At 38.6% G+C, this 17,996-nt stretch overlaps 1 protein-coding gene across 1 annotated transcript in view; it reads left to right on the top strand.

Annotated features, from left to right (window-relative positions):
- The first annotated feature begins 804 nt into the window (after nucleotides 1-804).
- CNTN6 (contactin 6) overlaps nucleotides 805-17,996 on the top strand; it is a 102,650-nt gene continuing 85,458 nt past the window's right edge. Inside the window, exon 1 of the mRNA XM_085235563.1 lies at nucleotides 805-859. Within this exon, the coding sequence (XP_085091689.1) occupies nucleotides 805-859 (55 nt within the window). The remainder of the gene's footprint in view (nucleotides 860-17,996) is intronic.

A 17,996-nucleotide genomic window follows, 5' to 3' on the forward strand; every position in this document is an offset into this window, starting at 1 on the left:
CATAAAGATAATTTCTCAGTGGAAATTTTTTAGCACTTAAAAGGTTTAGAATGATTTTATGATTTTGTAAACCCATTTTATTAAGTGACTTCTGGTTTCGGCTGTTTTATGAACTGATTCCCAACAGTAAATTACAAACTTACCCTTTGGGAGTAAAGGCCAAACACGTATTTTTTTCTTGGTTTAATTCATCATACGTTGACTGAAATGTCAAAGGAAATTAAAGCAAATTGTTATGTAAATCCTTGTGGGTACACGTTTCATTTCTGAAAAACAAACTTTATGACAAAAAAATGTATGTTTTCTTGTTTGATTTTTGTTGTTTTTATTAGTGCATGTAAAACATTATATTGCTTTTTCCTTGCATACAACAGCTACCATTCTGCTATTTACCTGTTAACACCATTCCTCCTAACCCAGCTGTGCTTGGTGAATGGACCATGGACAGGTTTTGCTTTCTTGCTTTTAGAAGCTCACCCCTTTGCCACATGGAGAGGATGAATGAGTCTCAGCTATTACATATGCTTACCACCAACCTCCTTTCCAGCTTTGTGTCATTTTGGGATTACTTTCACGTTGGGATGATCCTGATTAGATCATTTATTGCATCTTATGTTTCTAAGTCTTCAGTGGTGCAGTAGAACGTCGTTTTACATAGAGAAAATTGGGGCATTTATTTTGAATCTATACTTCAGTTACTCAATATCTCTTCCTGTTTTTACAGAATATCAAGGTAGTCACAGGAAGACACACTTTACTTTCCACTGATTGGATGGGAGGAATTTTTGACCTTGGAAAGTGGAGATGGTGTTGCTATGGAAACTAATAATTCTGCTGCCATTCATGAGCTGCAGCACAGGTAAAATGTTCTACTGTTTGTGTTTGTGATTGATAAATCTGTATCAGTATCATAATTCTTCTAGAAAGGCGAAGCAATTACCAAAACTAACAGTACTTATTCGCATGAACAAGTGATTAAGGAGCTTTTCATTAGGACATCCTTTAATTTTAAGCAACACCAGTTGCTGCCTTTGAACCAGGAAAGCATGTTTCAAGATCATAAGAAAAGTGTACTTCAGGTAATAGCTTTTAAAGTGAGGAAAAATTACAATTGTCGCTTTGCTAACAACATGCATGTGAAAGGCATTTCCTAGCCAAAGCACAATCAGGTCCCAAACCAGCAAGTTTAAAGAGCAGAACACCATTATGAGGTATATGGAAGTTTGGTGTCTACACTTAAAAAAAATACCACACCTTTATGTCTCATCTGCACTCATAAAGTGTCTTAAATCACATTTAAATTCATTGATGTATTCAAAAACTGGTGAGAATCACAGGACTGTCAAAACATAAATGCCAGAAATGAAGGGAAATCTTGCTTCTTGCTTACAGCAAATGCAGACATTTCTTCTTTCTTTGTCTCCAGTTGGCATGGTGATAGACCCTTGCACAACCCTTGTGGTCAGTGATCTAAAATCCAGGTTATCATCTCTATCCTCAGGTGGTATTCAGAGAAGAAAGTATGGTTGGAGGAGACATTCTCCTCCTTAAATATATCTTGTACTTAACTAAGTGAGTAACTTGTTGCTGATGTATTGTAAGGCAAAGCCTTCTTTTCTTCCTGGATGGCCATTGCTCACCACAAAGGTTCTCTATTCTGAGTTCATTTGGTTTTTTTTGAACCTTTCTTCTAATTTGAAACATGTAACTGGAAAATTCTGTTTCATAAAATCCTGTAAGTGGAATTAATACTTATGATTCATTACAGACCCATTTGAGACCAGGCTCCAAATGGTAACGTTGAGGTTATAATGAATTTGGGGCTGAACTGACCTTTCACACTGTCTGTGATAAAAACCATGACAACTGACTTTTCCCTGTAATTAATGTATTGAACTCTAAATAGCTGGTGTGTTACTCGTGTGCTTATGAAGAAATTGTGTTAAAGTAACCTCGAATGATACTGAAATTAATTATGTACTGCATGAGTCAGCAACTGTTTGAAATGAAGAAGCTACAGAAGCAGACTGCAGACTGCAGTGGTATTTTAAAATACTATTTAAATTAAACTGCACAGTATTTTCTCTATTAATAGATTCCAGGTGAAAATGTAAATCTCAGGACCTGACATTCTGTCAAATCAGTACTAAGTGCCTGTTCCAGTAACAAACAGCCAACATTTTGAGGACTTCGTAATACACAATTTGCAGATTTCAAATAAGCAGTCACTCATTTAATCCCAGATATGCTGAAGAAAACATAGTGGCAAGTTTATGAGCCCAATCTTCCCTTTAATTGCCTGCAATTGTAAGTACATTTGGAGCCCACTGCACTGCCACAGAGTTTACCTGCCCTACTTGGCTGCTTCTTACAGATTGCTTCCTTCTTTTCTCATCTAATTAAAGGTCTTATAGTGATTTTTTAGAGTGTAGGGCACCCCTATGATTCCTTGATTGCTTTTACCGTTGTGAAATAGATAGCAATCCTGAAATTTAAAACAGTGATGAGGCACAATATACCTTAGTGATGAACAAGATATTTAATACTCTCGTTTTATACTTCCAAATATAACCTTTCCCTTGGCTTTTTTTTCACAAAGCTTTCATTTTTAAACTTTTTGTCATCTTCATCTTTCTTGCTAGAGGATCATCTTTTAATGAGACCAGTATCCTGGGCCAACGGATCTAAAAGATATTAGGAGCTCTCATTTACGTTAATGTGTTCAGGTTTTTGAAGACTTAATAGCTAAAAATGTAAATGATCTATATTCCTAAGCACAACGAGCAGATCATGATGGCACCTGTGTCCTGATTTAGCTGTCAACTGAAGGAACTGCAAAGTGTCGACTGACTTCACGTAGATAAGTTAATTTGTACCTGAGTGTAAATTACTAATGTGGGCTTATGCTGATTTTTACTAGGTGGCACTCTGAAATATGCTTGATGGTAATAGTCAAAGTTGCAGTTATGGGTAAAACTTCTTTGATTTATTATATGGATGGTTCACATCAATGTAGTAGTGAGAGAACTGAGTGTGAAAATTTGAAACTAGTCACAGTGCCAGAGAGTCTTGTGGGCTGGGGCTTGAAGGTTAATTCAGGTTGTTAGATGACATTGGTCAGCCATTTCTTTCTTGTCTCTACCTCAGTTATACCAAACGTGTAGAATGAAAATGAAATTGACCCATCAATGAATTTTAAATCTAAGGATTGCATTCGCTGCACAGTAAAGCTAGATATTATTACCCCCCAGAATGGCAATTCAGCTACTCAGAAATCAAATTGCTCTCTCTATTTCTCAAATCTTTGGAAAGCTTGTAGAAAAAGTAATATTCCTTCCAACTTTTGTTTTCCAGCAGTACTTTATTATGTGACTCAACAAGGGTCTTGGGGGTTTTCTTGCAAGTGCCTTAAGGGATAAAATAAAACAAAGTAATGTATGCATGCCCAGTGACGCAGTGAGGGAACAGATTATACTTTTTTCACAACCCACTGCAATTTAAATGAGATAATCTGATCTAAGTGAAGGACCAGAAGCAAAAGGGTGCTGAAGATAAACACAGAGATCATTACTTTAAATTCTGTGTATTTGCTGAATGACAGCCATCTCCATACAACGTTGTTGAAATTTAAACATTGCTTGATACTAATGTGCTAAACAAGGGCGCTCACTTTATGTATTAAAGATGTAGACGGAATTGTGAGATGTTGATCTGAACAGAAGAGTGGCCTAAGCTTTCAAGAAAGAAAATAATTGAAGAGAAACAGGTGCTATTTGGTTTTCCCAGTGGATGATCTGAATACATGATACTGGGCGAATAAACAAGTCTGTTGGTAGCTCTCTGCACAGCACCGTATGTACAGTCCCACTTTGGCACCAATTTCACTGCAACTATCTCAGCTTCCCTGCTTCCTTCCTGCACTTCTCTGTGGCTCTTTACTGTTCGGGAAGAGGAGGAGAGCTATCTTATAATTATTTCTGCAGTTTCTCTCTTCTTCCTGGACTGCTTTTACAAAATTTGCTTGTATTTCCCATTCCCAAGGGCTACTGTGGTTCCCCTTTTCTCTGATTTCTGGTGGCTTCTGTGTTTGAAAAGCACACACTTCAGTGCAGAGATTGCTTTGTAACCATCCTTTGGTCTGCTAGTCATCTGGACTCCATCATGGAAGCAAGTAGATTTTCCAAGGTTAAAGATGAAGAAAACAGAAAGTGTCAGGCACTTAAAAATAGCTGTGGACAACATACGTATGAAAAGCCAACCAATTATTCTGAAGTTTTATTTGTTAATGAAGCAGTAATTATGTTTTTACAGTCTGTTGGCTTCTTAGACGAAATTCAATTGAAGATGCAACTACAACCTCCTGGGCTCTGTTTTGGCCCATCATTTTGAAACTGCTAAATTAGAGAGAGAAATTTCCTGATGTAAAGTATCCTGACGCTCCTTTGGGTCACAGCATGATGAATATTGAATACATCGCATCCCACGCTCTGCCTGCAGTCTCTTGCAGATTTATTGTTAGCATAACAGCACCTTTAGGAATGGAACAGCAGACCATATATTTTAAGACAAGTGACATCTTTGCTATTTTTAACAGCAAACTGTGGAGAAGAACTAGTCTAGCCCGAAAATGTTAGGGCGTTTCTGAACAACCCGAGGCATTCAGAGACCCACTGATGAGTCAGAGAAAGATAATAATTAGGTTTCCCTTGGACAGCATGGAAGTTCTGATGACTTTGGCAAGCAGTGACCCTGAAAGCTGTGTTTCTGTAAATGACTTCCAAGCATCTGGCAAGAGATGATGTCTGGTAATGCAGTGACCTTCTCAGGGGAGTGAAAAGTGACATTTAAAGAAAAACCTTTATTTCCATTTTATGGGATGCCATTTGGTTCAGCTTGTTTCCTGATTGCAGTGAACAGTAAACATACTCCGTTAGAACAAAGCCAGAAAATGAGAGCACCTAATGGCCCTGGAGCTGCAGAGACTGGGAGGGTGACAGACAGGTAGAGAGCCTGAGGAAGGTGACTAGTTCTTCCCTTGCTAGCATCGTCCCAGCTGAAATCCAGTATTCTGAGATCCACCACATGTGATGCAAAAGTAGGACATACTACTCTTTGAACTAGTAGAAAAAAAAAATAGACTCTTAAAAAAAAAAAAAAAAAGATATGAAAACGTGCAAGATAAAGGGAAAACATGACAGATAGGAAGGGAAAATAAGTTATTTTTCTAATCCATCGCCTGGTTTTGCAGACATAGCGTTTAGAAAATCTTACCGTAAATATTGCCTTAAGCTAGAGAGCAGGTGATTTGTGGAGAGTGAGCCGCTGTGCCTCTGTTCATTTCTAGAAGGGCTTACACGGAGCTGGTCTTTAATTTTAGGAATGAGAATGAACAATGTTATTATTTCCATTTCCTGTCTCTTATCAGAACTGCAAACTGCTACTAACTTGAGGGCAAAAAGGAGACAAAATAAGCCAGTATGTAAGAAAAGTGAATGTCTTCCTTCAACACAAGGCAATGTAAAGGATGAATCCTCTTGTGACTAAGAGGAGTGGTGCTCAGGAAGCCCGTGAGCAATTTCTAGCTCTACCATTTACTGGCTACAGGAGCAGGAGGATGTTATCATGCACCATGGAGTTATTTCCTTCATTGCTCAATTCCAAGAGAGATATATTCACAACAGTGTGTGGTTTCAGCTGCCATAATAACGAAGCACATGTAGAAAGGAATGATGATGCAGCAGTGATGGTAACATCAGTAAAGAAATGGCAACCGACATTAGCAGAGCTGAGGACACAGCTTTGGTATTTTTACGCTTCCACAGTTTGCACTGGAAATCTTATCTCTTGTTTTGAAAAGGGAAGGATTAGAGTAAGGCTGAGAACTTCTGAAAGCCTCGCCTATTATGTTTAAGGATTTTAAACATAGTTTTCATAGCTTTGCAGTAAAAAAACAGAAGCCCTCTTCCCAGGCAGCCTTTCTGAATGGACAACAAAGTGCATCACCATGATGCTTCCTGCGTGCACCGCGTTGTGTCAACCTGACTTGATGGATACAAGGGATGATATCATCTAATGTTACATAACGTGGGCTAGATTCGCGTTTTAGAAGCACCTTCCTTATTACATTTCCTTTCCAAGAAAAAATGTCTTTCTTGAATTCCCTCGAGTGCACACACGTATGGTGAAAAAGAGGTTAGAGCTCAGATGCTTCTTTGAGGGTCAATACACTTTCAAATTTTAGGTTGCATTGATTTAGCTGTCAGAAAGATGTTATTTACAGTTCCTGAAGTTAAGTGGAGCGTGCTAGAATTCATGGAAGCCATTACTGGAGGTTTATGTTTTCTCCAGTACAGAAGTTTTTCCTATAGCGTGAAAGGACTAACAGATTCTTATAGGGGTTTAAATAATTACTGCTTCCTAATCTCCTCAATTAGTTACTTTACATTAAAAAGAAATGTAATTTTTCTATATTGTGAATTTTACACGTTTTCTTTCTGTTTTATACCAAGTCATTTCATCTCTTCTTAAGAAAGGCTCATTAACTTCATACTGGTACTTTAGAAATACTTCTTCTTTTCACTGCCAAGAAGTTAGCAGGTAATTAAGCACTTAAAATATTTTAAGCACTGTCTTCACAAGCAATAGAAAATTTAAGTGAAGAAAAAAAAAAACCACCTTAAAATGACATGATAATATATCACTGTAGCAGTTGACTTACGTTAGAGACACATCACTGTTTTCAAGAGCAAATGAATATAGTTTGTATATTTAATATAAATCTTACTATCTATTTCAGAGGTGAAGGTGTGAATTTTCCTTCTGAAACTCCATACCAGCTCATATAAGCTCAAAACCAACAGCAATTGTGGATATGTTGTATTCTCCCATATTGCCCAAGACTTCTTCCTGGCATGAGGGTCATCCATTGCCTTTGTTCAAACCTAGAGACCTTTAGGAAGAAGGGGACAGTGGATTACTGGCCTCTTGCTTCTGTAACAATCTCACCATTAACGTAGCATATAAGACATTCTTTTGCTGAGGTTCATTATTTGAGCTGGGTGCTTTATTAAGGAATGTTCTGCTAAAACCCAGAGCTGGATTTTGAGATTCCCCATTTCGGAGTCGAAGTGGTGGCATCTTTCTCTGATATATAGTTACTGTAATCAAATCGTGGATTAATAATCAAATACTTTCTATTGTTGAAACCCATTCCTCAACTGGAATGAGTTCCAACTGGCGTGTGCAAGGTTAAATTTTAATATGCTCAGAGTGACAAATGTTCTTTATGAAATGAAGAGAACCGATTGTATTCTGTAACTTTCCACTAGTAGAAAAGTGCAGTAAATGGATAGTAAATACTGGAAGGATTTATTCAACTTTCGGAAAACAGACCTTGGAAGTGCAAAAAATGACTCAACATAGACATAGAAACCCTGATCTAATTTCCATGTGTCTTAGTATTCCCATCCAGCAGGTCTGCACAAGCTGACATGGATGAAGCCTTGCTCACCAGCTTTTAAGGGCTGTAACCATATCTGCTACTTCCACATAATCACAGGCTGATCATCCCTTCCATTGTTTGCAGAAGCTTGAAAATAAAATGTCTCTAGTTATTGATTTGCTACTTCTTTTTCATTTAGTGACTATTGATTGCTGTTTATGTGTGTGTGTTTCTTGTTGAGCAGAAATTAACACTGAAAACTCCTTGGAATTCACTGCACTAGGAATACCTGCTTGGCATTCCTAGGCAAAGCTTGCTCCTACAATCACTGTAACTGGGGTTTTCAAAAACCTGTTTCATTTTCTCCTCCGATCTCTGGCAGCAAAGAGAGATTTATATAAACAAATTTATTTTTTTAACTATTATTATTTTTGGTACTTGTCTGGGGCAGCAAATGAGATTGTCACAGAGTTTGAATCTGCAGAGTCATTTCAGATAATACAGTTTTATCTTGGCTGTGGTTCTCATGCCTGTGTTACCAACATAAACCTCCTAGGGTGTGTGGCATTTTTTTCATAACTATCTGGATGAGAAACTCCTGTGATTACCACTAAAATTGCTTGCTGTGTATGCATGGGAAGCCAACTCTGAGTCACATGCTGATCTGTAATTTGGGAAAAATATGGATGGATTAGTCTAGCAGGGCCATGTGTAAGAATGAAAATGTCTGAGATAGAGATGAGCCGTTGTTGACTGAAGCTATTACTTCTGTACCATCTGTAATGCAGTCCTCTCAATGGTCTTATTATATTCAGATCCTGTACTCTTTCTAGTTTTGTGCTATTAACTCAAAACACAATCAAAATCTCAAGCCACATTTGTATTTTCCATGGATTATACTCCTGAACCTTAAAATAATAATGCACGTAGATTCTTTTTATTTACCTTATGCTTGTTTTTAATTCTCCAGAACTCCCCTTTTCCATCTTCTCTCACCACATATAAGGAGTGGAATCTTTTTAAAACAAACCAAAAACCCTGAAACAAAGAAAGTGAAAGGCAGCTTTTCCCTCTCATGGCATTGGACAGATTCGAGAATGGTGTAAAAGAAGCACACTATTCAGGATCTGTGTTAACAATATAGTTATCATCATTAGCATCCATAGGTAAGGCTTTCTCAACAGGAGACCAGCAACCCCCACTTCTGCTTCCCAAGGTCTGTGTAAGGGCACTCCATGTGACAATCCTTGTCCCAATAGGTTGGCTGAAAGAGGAAAGAGTCAGGTCAGCTTTGCTGTAGGAGGTGAATCTGTGGATGTTCATACCAATATCTATACTTTTACTTTTATAAGCTTGATTTTTAGACTCATTTGGGATTTTGGCAATAGGATTCTTTTTCTCCAGTATAGTGTAATACCATGGTATTTTGTCCTTTGTTCAATATTAATATATGCTTTATTGTTCTACCCTAATTATGTTCTCATTATTAAAGGGGCAATATGTTTTCCTCTGACAGATATTGCATCTCATTGTTACTGGATATTGGTTATTCTGTGCCATTGTTATTAATAATTTGTAGCAATTGAATCAGTATTATAATATTACTCTTCTAAATCTCTTTTGCTGCTAATTAAGGCACTATCTGTGAAATTGTTTAGCTCCAAACACCATGCTCCTGCTTTTCAACCCACTATAATTGCCTGAAAGTCATTCATTTCTACTTACGTAAGTCAGATCTTTTAATCAAGGCTCCTGTGAGCTTTGCTATGGTGTGAGCTGCTGTCAGTAGGAATGGAAAGTTCTCATGGACAAAGATATTTTTGTAGTGACAAATGCACCTTTCACTGTAGTCCTGGAAGGCCTTAGAAATAGAATAATAGTACTTGATGGTTCCAAACTGGGCACAAAAGAAGACTGAGGGCTTAGAGGGAAAAGTGAAAGATTACTGAAGTAATCCAACTATAGGAGATATCAGCAAGGAATGTCACCGTAGCTTTGGGACATCTTCAAATATGTATATAAGATCACATCTATCAGACTGCGTTCTTAGGAACAGGGAACATCTCTGCTGTTCCCAAGCAGAAGACACAGATGGTATTCTTGAGCCACTAGGGAAAGTTCATTAATAGTTACGGGATTTATTGATGTACATCTAAAGTGAGCGGGACTCCCTTCTTGTGGTAGAACATCTGGCATTATCTGTATATTACAAACATTTTACACACATCCTTGAAAATCAAAACCACTGTGTCCAGTTCCTTCTGAAATCTTTTTGTCAGGGTGCAAAAAGACAGCAGACAGTGCTCCTGAAACCCGTGTGCCAGAGCAGTTCTGCAGGCACTTGCAGGTGTTACTTGTGCACACCAGTGCCATTGTTAGACGAAATTTGATTTCTGCATCTTCTTCAGTGCAGTGGCATTTCTGCACTGAGCAGCAGTGCTGTAGCTCCAGGCAGAGGCAGGCTGGGCTGTCCCATCTCACCTGCTGGCAGTGCCACCCTGACACGGAGAGGTGCACTGTTTGCTACGTGATCTCCTTAAAAACTAACTGATGCAAAGCTCGTTATCATTTGGGAGAATCATCTCCAAAAATAGGAGCATGTTATAAATGTAGAGAACAAACCCTTTCCATCAGAATGAGCTTTTGCTGGATTGCTGTGTGCTCTTGGACAGACCTTTGTTTCTGTTTCTTTATGGCCCTAGCAGACATTCAGGCTGCCATTCCTCCCAAACAGCAGCTTTGTCTCCATCTAATAGACTGTGCCCTGAACTCAACCTTAAAATGGCTTTGTAGTTTAGAGTAAAATCCATCCAAACTTTGATTCGTGCTTAGATGGCCTCTCCACCAACAGAGAAGTGATTTATGGAACACAATTTCTTCATCCTCTCATATTGTCTCACTTCATACACTTATGCCAAATAGTTTGTGATGATTGATTACTTTTCCTACAGCATATATTAAAAATGTATGCTGGAACAGGCAATGTGAAAAAAATCAGGGTTTAATCTCCACTAACATCTTGATGAGCATTAATCAGATTTATATTTCACTCATATTAGTCGAATGGTATTGAAATCACTGACGATAATGTAACTTAGACCAGAATATAACGTTATACCTCCAACTGCTGTTTCTAATTAGATTTATTCTATTTTATACAGAATGTAGTGGAAATAAAGGAGTTTTCTCAGTGTCTTTCTTGTAAACATTTGTAGTCTTCCAAAAAAAGTAATTGTTTGCTGCAGGGCAGAGTAAATACAGTCATTTCTGCAATAGATATTGAATTCATATTTGCCTGACGAGTGACCTTAGCAGCTATTACTTGTCATCTTCTAATTAGTGTACACTTATTTTTTTCACTAAATTAACCCCCAGCCTCTCTTAAAGATAAGCTGATGGTATACCAAATCCTGTGTGGTGTTGCAATTAAAATGGTGCTGCACATGTACTCCTCCAATTTGCCTTAAGAAAAGTACACCTCTATATAGAATTGATTATGAATTTGATAGGCAGTTAAAAAATAACCTCATAATGCTGAAAATAAATCGTGAAAGCTGGGGAATAGGAACACTTCCATGTTATTAAAAAAAATGTCTCGAAGTACAGAGAGCAAACAAGAAGCCAGGTCCTACTATTACTCCTGGATGTTTGCTTTTGAAAGAAATAAATATATATACTTCTCATAAAATCCAAAGCCACATGAAGTCTATGTGGGTTGCAAGTTCATTTTTGTTTCCATATGTATTTTCAAGACTTTCTATGACAAAATGTTTAAATTCCCAAATATTGAAGCGTTTATCCTCACTAAACCTCTGAGGGTGTTTCGTAGTGATATTTACTTTTACAAAGCTTTCTCAATTCAAAAGCAGTACAGTGGCTTAAGTAAGTAAGAAACAAAGGATAACACTCTGCTCTTGGTCAGCAACATGACAGCATCAAAATGGCCCTTTCTCAGTCAGATACTAAATGCAGTGTAAAATTGCGTCAGCTGCCAGTGCTTCCCATAACATCTGTATGACATGTAAGATCTATATGAAAGAAAGACTGAAACTCTAGGGACAATATCCAGCCCAGTTCCCATTTTGTCCCTTAAGACAGCTTGTCACTGCTTTTTTAACTAGAATACTAAAACGTATGATTTGAAAATCAGGCTGAAATTCACAAGTATTATAAGAAAACTTAACCTGAGCTAAGATTTCGTGTTGCAGTCTAATGAATACAAAACATACATAGCTATTTTATGGGTAAAGGATGAGAAAAGAGCACTTTGCCAGCCCAAAGTTGGATAGCACTTTTGCAGGCCAAGATAATAAACCAACAATATTTTATAATGCACTGACATTTAACTAAAATGTCCATACAGTTTCCAAGATGATAGAGATGTGAAAATACTACCAAGCAAAAAATAAACTCTTTTAAACAAGGTGGAATTCAATTGGCTGTAAATAGGAAGGAGAGGAAACAAAAGCACTATGCTTTGTTTCCTTTAAAACTCTGCACTGTAAACCTGCCTAAATAGACTGGTATCTATTGTTGATTGTATCACTCCCCAGAAATACAGCTTTCAGATGTTTTGTCATAACTCCATAGGTGATACCACATCACAGACACGTTAAGCATTAGTCAGGATCATACGATTTTCCAGCTACTACATGTCAAAAAATATATTCTCAGCCTGCTGGGACAACTGTGCCTGCAGATGGATGACACCAGGCTGTGATGGATGGGCTGCAGCACAGCAACCCCTCACACACCTTTGCAATGCTTCACCCTTATGGGGCAGACAGGTATTCCAAGGCCAAAACTCATAGAATTTGGGGGATCAAGAGCCTGAACTCAGTTCTGTCATTGCAGACTGGAATCCTCCACCTGCTCTCTCTCTTCTGATCACACAATCACAGAATCACAGAATGGCCAGGGTTGCAAGGGACCTCAAGGATCATGAAGCTCCAACCCCCCTGCCACATGCAGGGCCACCAACCTCCACATTTCGTAGCAGCCCAGGCTGCCCAGGGCCCCATCCAACTTGGCCTTGAACACGTCCAGGGATGGACGGGCCATCCACAGCCTCTCTGGGCAGCTGTTCCAGCATCTCAGCACTCTCTCTGTAAAGAACTTCCCCCTGACATCCAACCTAAATCTCCCCTCCTTCAGCTTAAAACCATTTCCCCTTATCCTGCTGTTATCAACCCTTTCAAAGAGTTGATTCCCCTCCCCTCTGTAGGCTCCCTTTAGGAATTGATGGCTGCAATGAGGTCACCCTGCAGCCTTCTTTTCTCAAAGCTGAACAAGCCCAGCTCCCTCAGCCTGTCTTCATAGGGGAGATGCTCCAGTCCCCTGATCATTTTCGTTTGGTTTGACAATGTTTTAATTTCATGTTACTTAATTCTTTCTGCTTTTGTGCCCCTGCATCATGACTGGTTTTTGCATTGCGTGTTAATGCTCGTATTATCCCTGTGATGGAATCCTCTCCACCCCACTTGTGTTGGTGGTGAGGAGGGACAACCCCTGCGCTGAGTGCACTCCTTCCTTTGGTGCATTACAAATCAAACTACTTTCCCCTTTTTTCGCATCTGCTTCAATTTGAATTTCACCACTGGCAGAGATGAAATGACTAATTTCTGTCTATGCAGAGAGTCCTCCTGCAGTTCTTTCTGCACATCTACTTTTTCCCTGAATAGTTGTCATTTAATGCCCCGTTATCTTAGATGGCACTCATTTAGTGGTTTATTAAGCAGTAATTTAGCAGCCTGTTATCAGTTCCTACTGTAGCTAGGAAAAATATGCAATCCAAGTCCACAAGATTTGTACAGAATTACAGCATTTTTGTGATTTTTGGATTAGAGAAAAATTACAGTAAAGGCATACATCTGAAATGTTTAGCCTGCATTTCGTTATTGTCTCTCCACTGAGGCCTCCAGCAGAATGTGGATTGCCCTGTCTTTATTTCTGCTTCCAGCCTGGGCAGTGACATTGTACAAAATTGTGCAGGTCTCGATGGACTGTGTTAAGCAGAAGGAGGCCCTAAGCCTGGCTTCTTCCCCCTGTGTTCTGACGTTTTTGGAATGTTTTCAGATGGGGAGAAAGCATAGGGCTTACATTAGTTTTTATGAGCTTCTTAAAAGAAAAAGGAAAATAGGAAGTTTAAATGAAAGCAAGGGCTAGAGCAGCAATCAGAGTGTGCCCTGGGCATTAATTGCAGAGGGATCAGTGTAACTCACAGCAGGAAAAAATTCAGTTTTGCAAAATAGTGTTGAGGGTAACAAAGCCTTGATTTGAAACTATAGCTTTCAAGATCTGGATAAAATAGAAATATTAATAATTTCTGATTCTTAAAATTGCCGGATTACAACAAGTATTTAAGTTAAAGATCAAATGAAGCAAGAACAAAGATAAAGAGGTGCCAGCCTGCTAAAATGAAAATGGTAATCAAGTAGATAGAAGTATAGATATAGATGTATTCTTTTATAGAAAAGCATTTCTGGTTGTGGTTTCCCCCTGGAAACATGCATCAGAGGCACAGAGGACAAATCTTACAAACTCTCCCCAAGTGGCAGAGCATCCCACGCTCCACCGGCTTGCACTTGGAAAAATGAACAGGGACACCCAGGAAAGATGGTTGGGCTCCCGTTTGTAAGAGCACAGCCCTGAAATGAAGCCATCGGGAGGGAAAAGGTGTAACAGAAGGCTTCTCCAGTTGACCACTTTTTCCCCAGGTTTTTCAGCCTGCTTACATCACCGGCTCTGTTTCCCCTTCATGCTCCTGGCCCGCAGCCTAGCAGTGGCTGGCATGGTTCCCCTGAGCCCTTCCCTTCCCATCTCTGCTCCACAGCAGAGTTTCAGGGCAGCCCTATCAGCCCATGTATATTTTCTCCATTCCGTTGTGTTTTGTTTTGCTATTTGTGCTGTCATTTTGTTGAGAATAGATTAGAGAAAGGTCATATTTTTTTTTCTTGAATGGAAGAGAACAGTAATTTGACAATGAAACATCCTTGGCTTTCCACACATCAAAAATGTTGATACTAGCCTCTTTAAAACAGAGACTAAGGACAAAAATTGTCCGAGAACTCCACTGCTAGCTATTCCTTTCCCAAACATGAGCATTTACGAAGTTACGTTTGTTGCTGCTGCTAAATTTTAGGATGCCGTTACTGGAATGGCTTTAACTTCATTTGTATTTGCTCAGAGAAAGATCATCATGAAGATACTAAATAGTCACAGAAGATGATGGCTTCAAATAGTGTCTTTTGGTTGATCTATAATCATTTGCTTTGGCAATTTTATTCAGGAACATTAGCACTGATCACTTATGCTGTGTTCCTAATTATTTCTGAAATATTGTGCTGTTGCTCATGCTGAAATGCATAACGAGCAAAGCAGTAGGTTAGTTTGGAATGCAATGTTCTAACCAGTTTTTAATCAATGAGTGATAATGATAGCTTGTGTTTTGACTTTTACTGTTTAATTGCCAGTAATAAAGCAAATCTTCATTGATGATATTTAGCAGAGTTCAGTTTCATTTATCTCTGTTTATCCTATTTATTGTAAAAGTGCCTGAAAGCTTTCAGTGCTTGACATAATAGCAAAATGCACAGTGCAATTTTTTTTTTTTTAGGTTGCCCAATATTTTCCACAATAGATGCGTTATGATACCCTTTTGTGGGGAAATACTGCACCTTCCTGTTATCAGCTGGTTTTCAGAATGCACTGAATGTCTCATGGTGGAGCTGCGTCCCATGAAATCCCAACCAGTTTTTTTTTCTGAGATAGAGGCTTTTTACATCACTATTTCTTTTCTGCTGTTTATGATACTCAGGATTTGTGTTTGTTTGTTTTTTCCTAGAATGCCAAAGTAATAATAATTAAATATAAGCGACCTAAGGATGAACCAGATCTGCAGGTGATTCTACAGAATACTGGTTCAATCAAAGGTGCATCCAACCCATCAAATGGCACTCAGACAAAAGCAGATACCTAGAAAAGAGTGAGAGAGCAGAGATGCTCTATAGCTGGAATACTGCATTACTTTCACACTACATACAAAGCAGCACAGAAGCAGAATGATTTTATTTGGGACTGTGAACACAGAGCAGAGGAGCATGTCATGCCCTTGCCCTGCACAGCCTGCAGCTGTTCTCAATCTGCATAGGAATACGAGGAGCTAGGAGCAACGTGGAGATAGTTCTGCTTGAGCCCTGAGTGTTTTGACCAGCCACTTAGAGTATTGAAATAAAAAAGACCTGATACCTAGTTTAATTTTAAGTTCCACGTTTAGTTTCAGTCTGCTAAAGTAGTGTCAATTCTGTGACAACACGCTTATGAGAACCAGTCATCACAGCCTATGTGAGATAATACCTTCCTTGATAAATGTAATTTAAATTAGGATCTTCCTTTGGTTTAGAAATGTTATAAACACCTCTTGTATTCCCCTTCAATTACATGTAAGAAAATAAAAACCCTTTTAATCTTGTCTGGCTTGACACTACCTTGATTGCTTAAGATGATTTTTTTCCCCAAGATTTTATTCCCCAATTATCAGTCGTTGGCCAACAGGGAGTGGCAGTCTGGGATTCCTTTCTCCTCTGTTCTAAAGAGTTCTGCCATGGTGATAATTTGTGCCAGACTTATAAATTCTCTCTGTATGGCTTTCTTTTATTCTCTTCATGATCTCTATTAAGTATTATTCCAGAATATGAACCTTCCTATATGCATACAGAATTGTTTCTGATGTCAAGTTCTTACAGCTAGTTCCTGCCTCATTCATGCCTGCTATTTAAGCCTTGGTGGGAAAAGCTAACATCTATGAAGCAGCCTCTTAGTTCCAGTTATTTAAAGTAAATAAGCAGAATTTAAATAACATGTACACACAGCTTAAACATCCACCTCCAATTCAGGTCCCCTATAATAGTGATTGTATCTAGCTTTGAACAAGGTCTGGGAGTCATAATACTGCAAAAAACAAAACACTGCTTCACATTACGACATGTTTCTTATTGAACATAAATGGGAATTACAAAGCATGCCCTCTGGAAACAAAAGAGGAATTGTTGTTTGCTTTAGTACATTCAGGCTACTTGCAAACTCGCCCTTTTCATCATTTCTTTTTCATTCTAATGTGGCTGGATTTTTGCTGCTAAGTATCTGCGTGAAAATAACGCAGCTGTCATTGATATCCAATAGCTCTTGGACACAGAATTGGTACTGCTTTTAAACACAAAAGTATTTAGTGAACCAATCATCATTTACTGCACATGATAAAGTCAGTACCAATAGAAGAGCAAAGATATATTCTTCCCTCTTTCCTTACAGTGTGCTTTTTTTTTTTCTTGTGAGACTCTGTGTACTATGTATGCATTTAAGTATAGGCTAAATGTAAGTTACGTAGCACAGTGTTTTCACACACACAGAGGACTGGAGCTTCAGTTGCACCTCTTCTGTTCATTAGGGATTGATTCACTGCCCACTGAAGTTCATGAAAGGCTTTCACTGACTTCAAAGCACTTTGGCTCGTAAGTTGACTCTCTAAATAGGAAAAGAAAAAGCTTGATGGGGCATGAAACTATATCTACTGCCAGCCATAAAACCGTTAGCCAAACTTAGCACCCATCAGGCTGCTGAGTGTTTTCTATGCTGGAATTACAGTCATGCTGGAGGAAAAAAAAAAAAGAAAAAAAAAAAAAAGACATTCTTATAAATGCAGTTGTATTTGATTTGTATTTTCCCAATAGATTACCCAAGTCTTTCTGCCATAGGGTGGGAAAGAAGAAAGGTGCCAGGAAAGATTTGTGTAAATGATCTTGAAGGTTTAAAGACTTGGTTGTCTCGGATACTTCAGCCAAGAACGTGGAGAGGGCGGGGAGCAGGGTAATAAAGCATTTCATTCCAAGTCCTTGAAACTGCTCATACAGTTTATCCTTACATAGAAAAAGGAGAAAAGAGAGACAGGACTATGCCTTCCCCAACACACGCTCAGGAGCTGCAGGAAGGAGTGGAGGAGCAATTCCTTTTTGTCTCTGTCTCCAGAGCCACTGGATGGGAATTAGGGATGCAAGGCAAGATGCTTAATGAAAAGACTGAAACGACTCTGAGCATAAAGTTTGGAAGCAATTTTTCACAAAGCAGTTGGGGTTTTTTGTTTGTTTTTCATGTTGAGCGTAAGAACTCTGTAGCTTGCTGAGTTGTTATGTACTCTTTGAAGCCAGTGATTCTTTCTCTTACAGTTTATACTGTGCATCTGTCAATAGGGGCAATGGAGCTTTGGGGTCATCACCAAAAAAAAGTGGAGCTGACCAACACTAGCAGTGGTTGGTAGTGGCTCACTGTCTGAGCTTAATTAAGACAGTAAATCATAGTTAAATTTTACACCAAAAAAAACAGTTGCAGAAAAACAAAGCGTTGGATTTGTTTAACAGGCAAGATAGTACACGATATAGCTGTTATCTTTTCCTGTATTGTGAATTATTGAATTAAGCCTTCAGTCAGTTTGGCAACAGTGCCAAATGAATATCACAGCAGTACAATGCAGCAAACAGTATCTGTCATTGAATCTAAGTCT

Source organism: Meleagris gallopavo, chromosome 14 (genome assembly GCF_905368555.1).
Source record: "Meleagris gallopavo chromosome 14, MGAL_WU_HG_1.1, whole genome shotgun sequence".
Classification (NCBI taxonomy): Eukaryota; Metazoa; Chordata; class Aves; order Galliformes; family Phasianidae; genus Meleagris; species Meleagris gallopavo.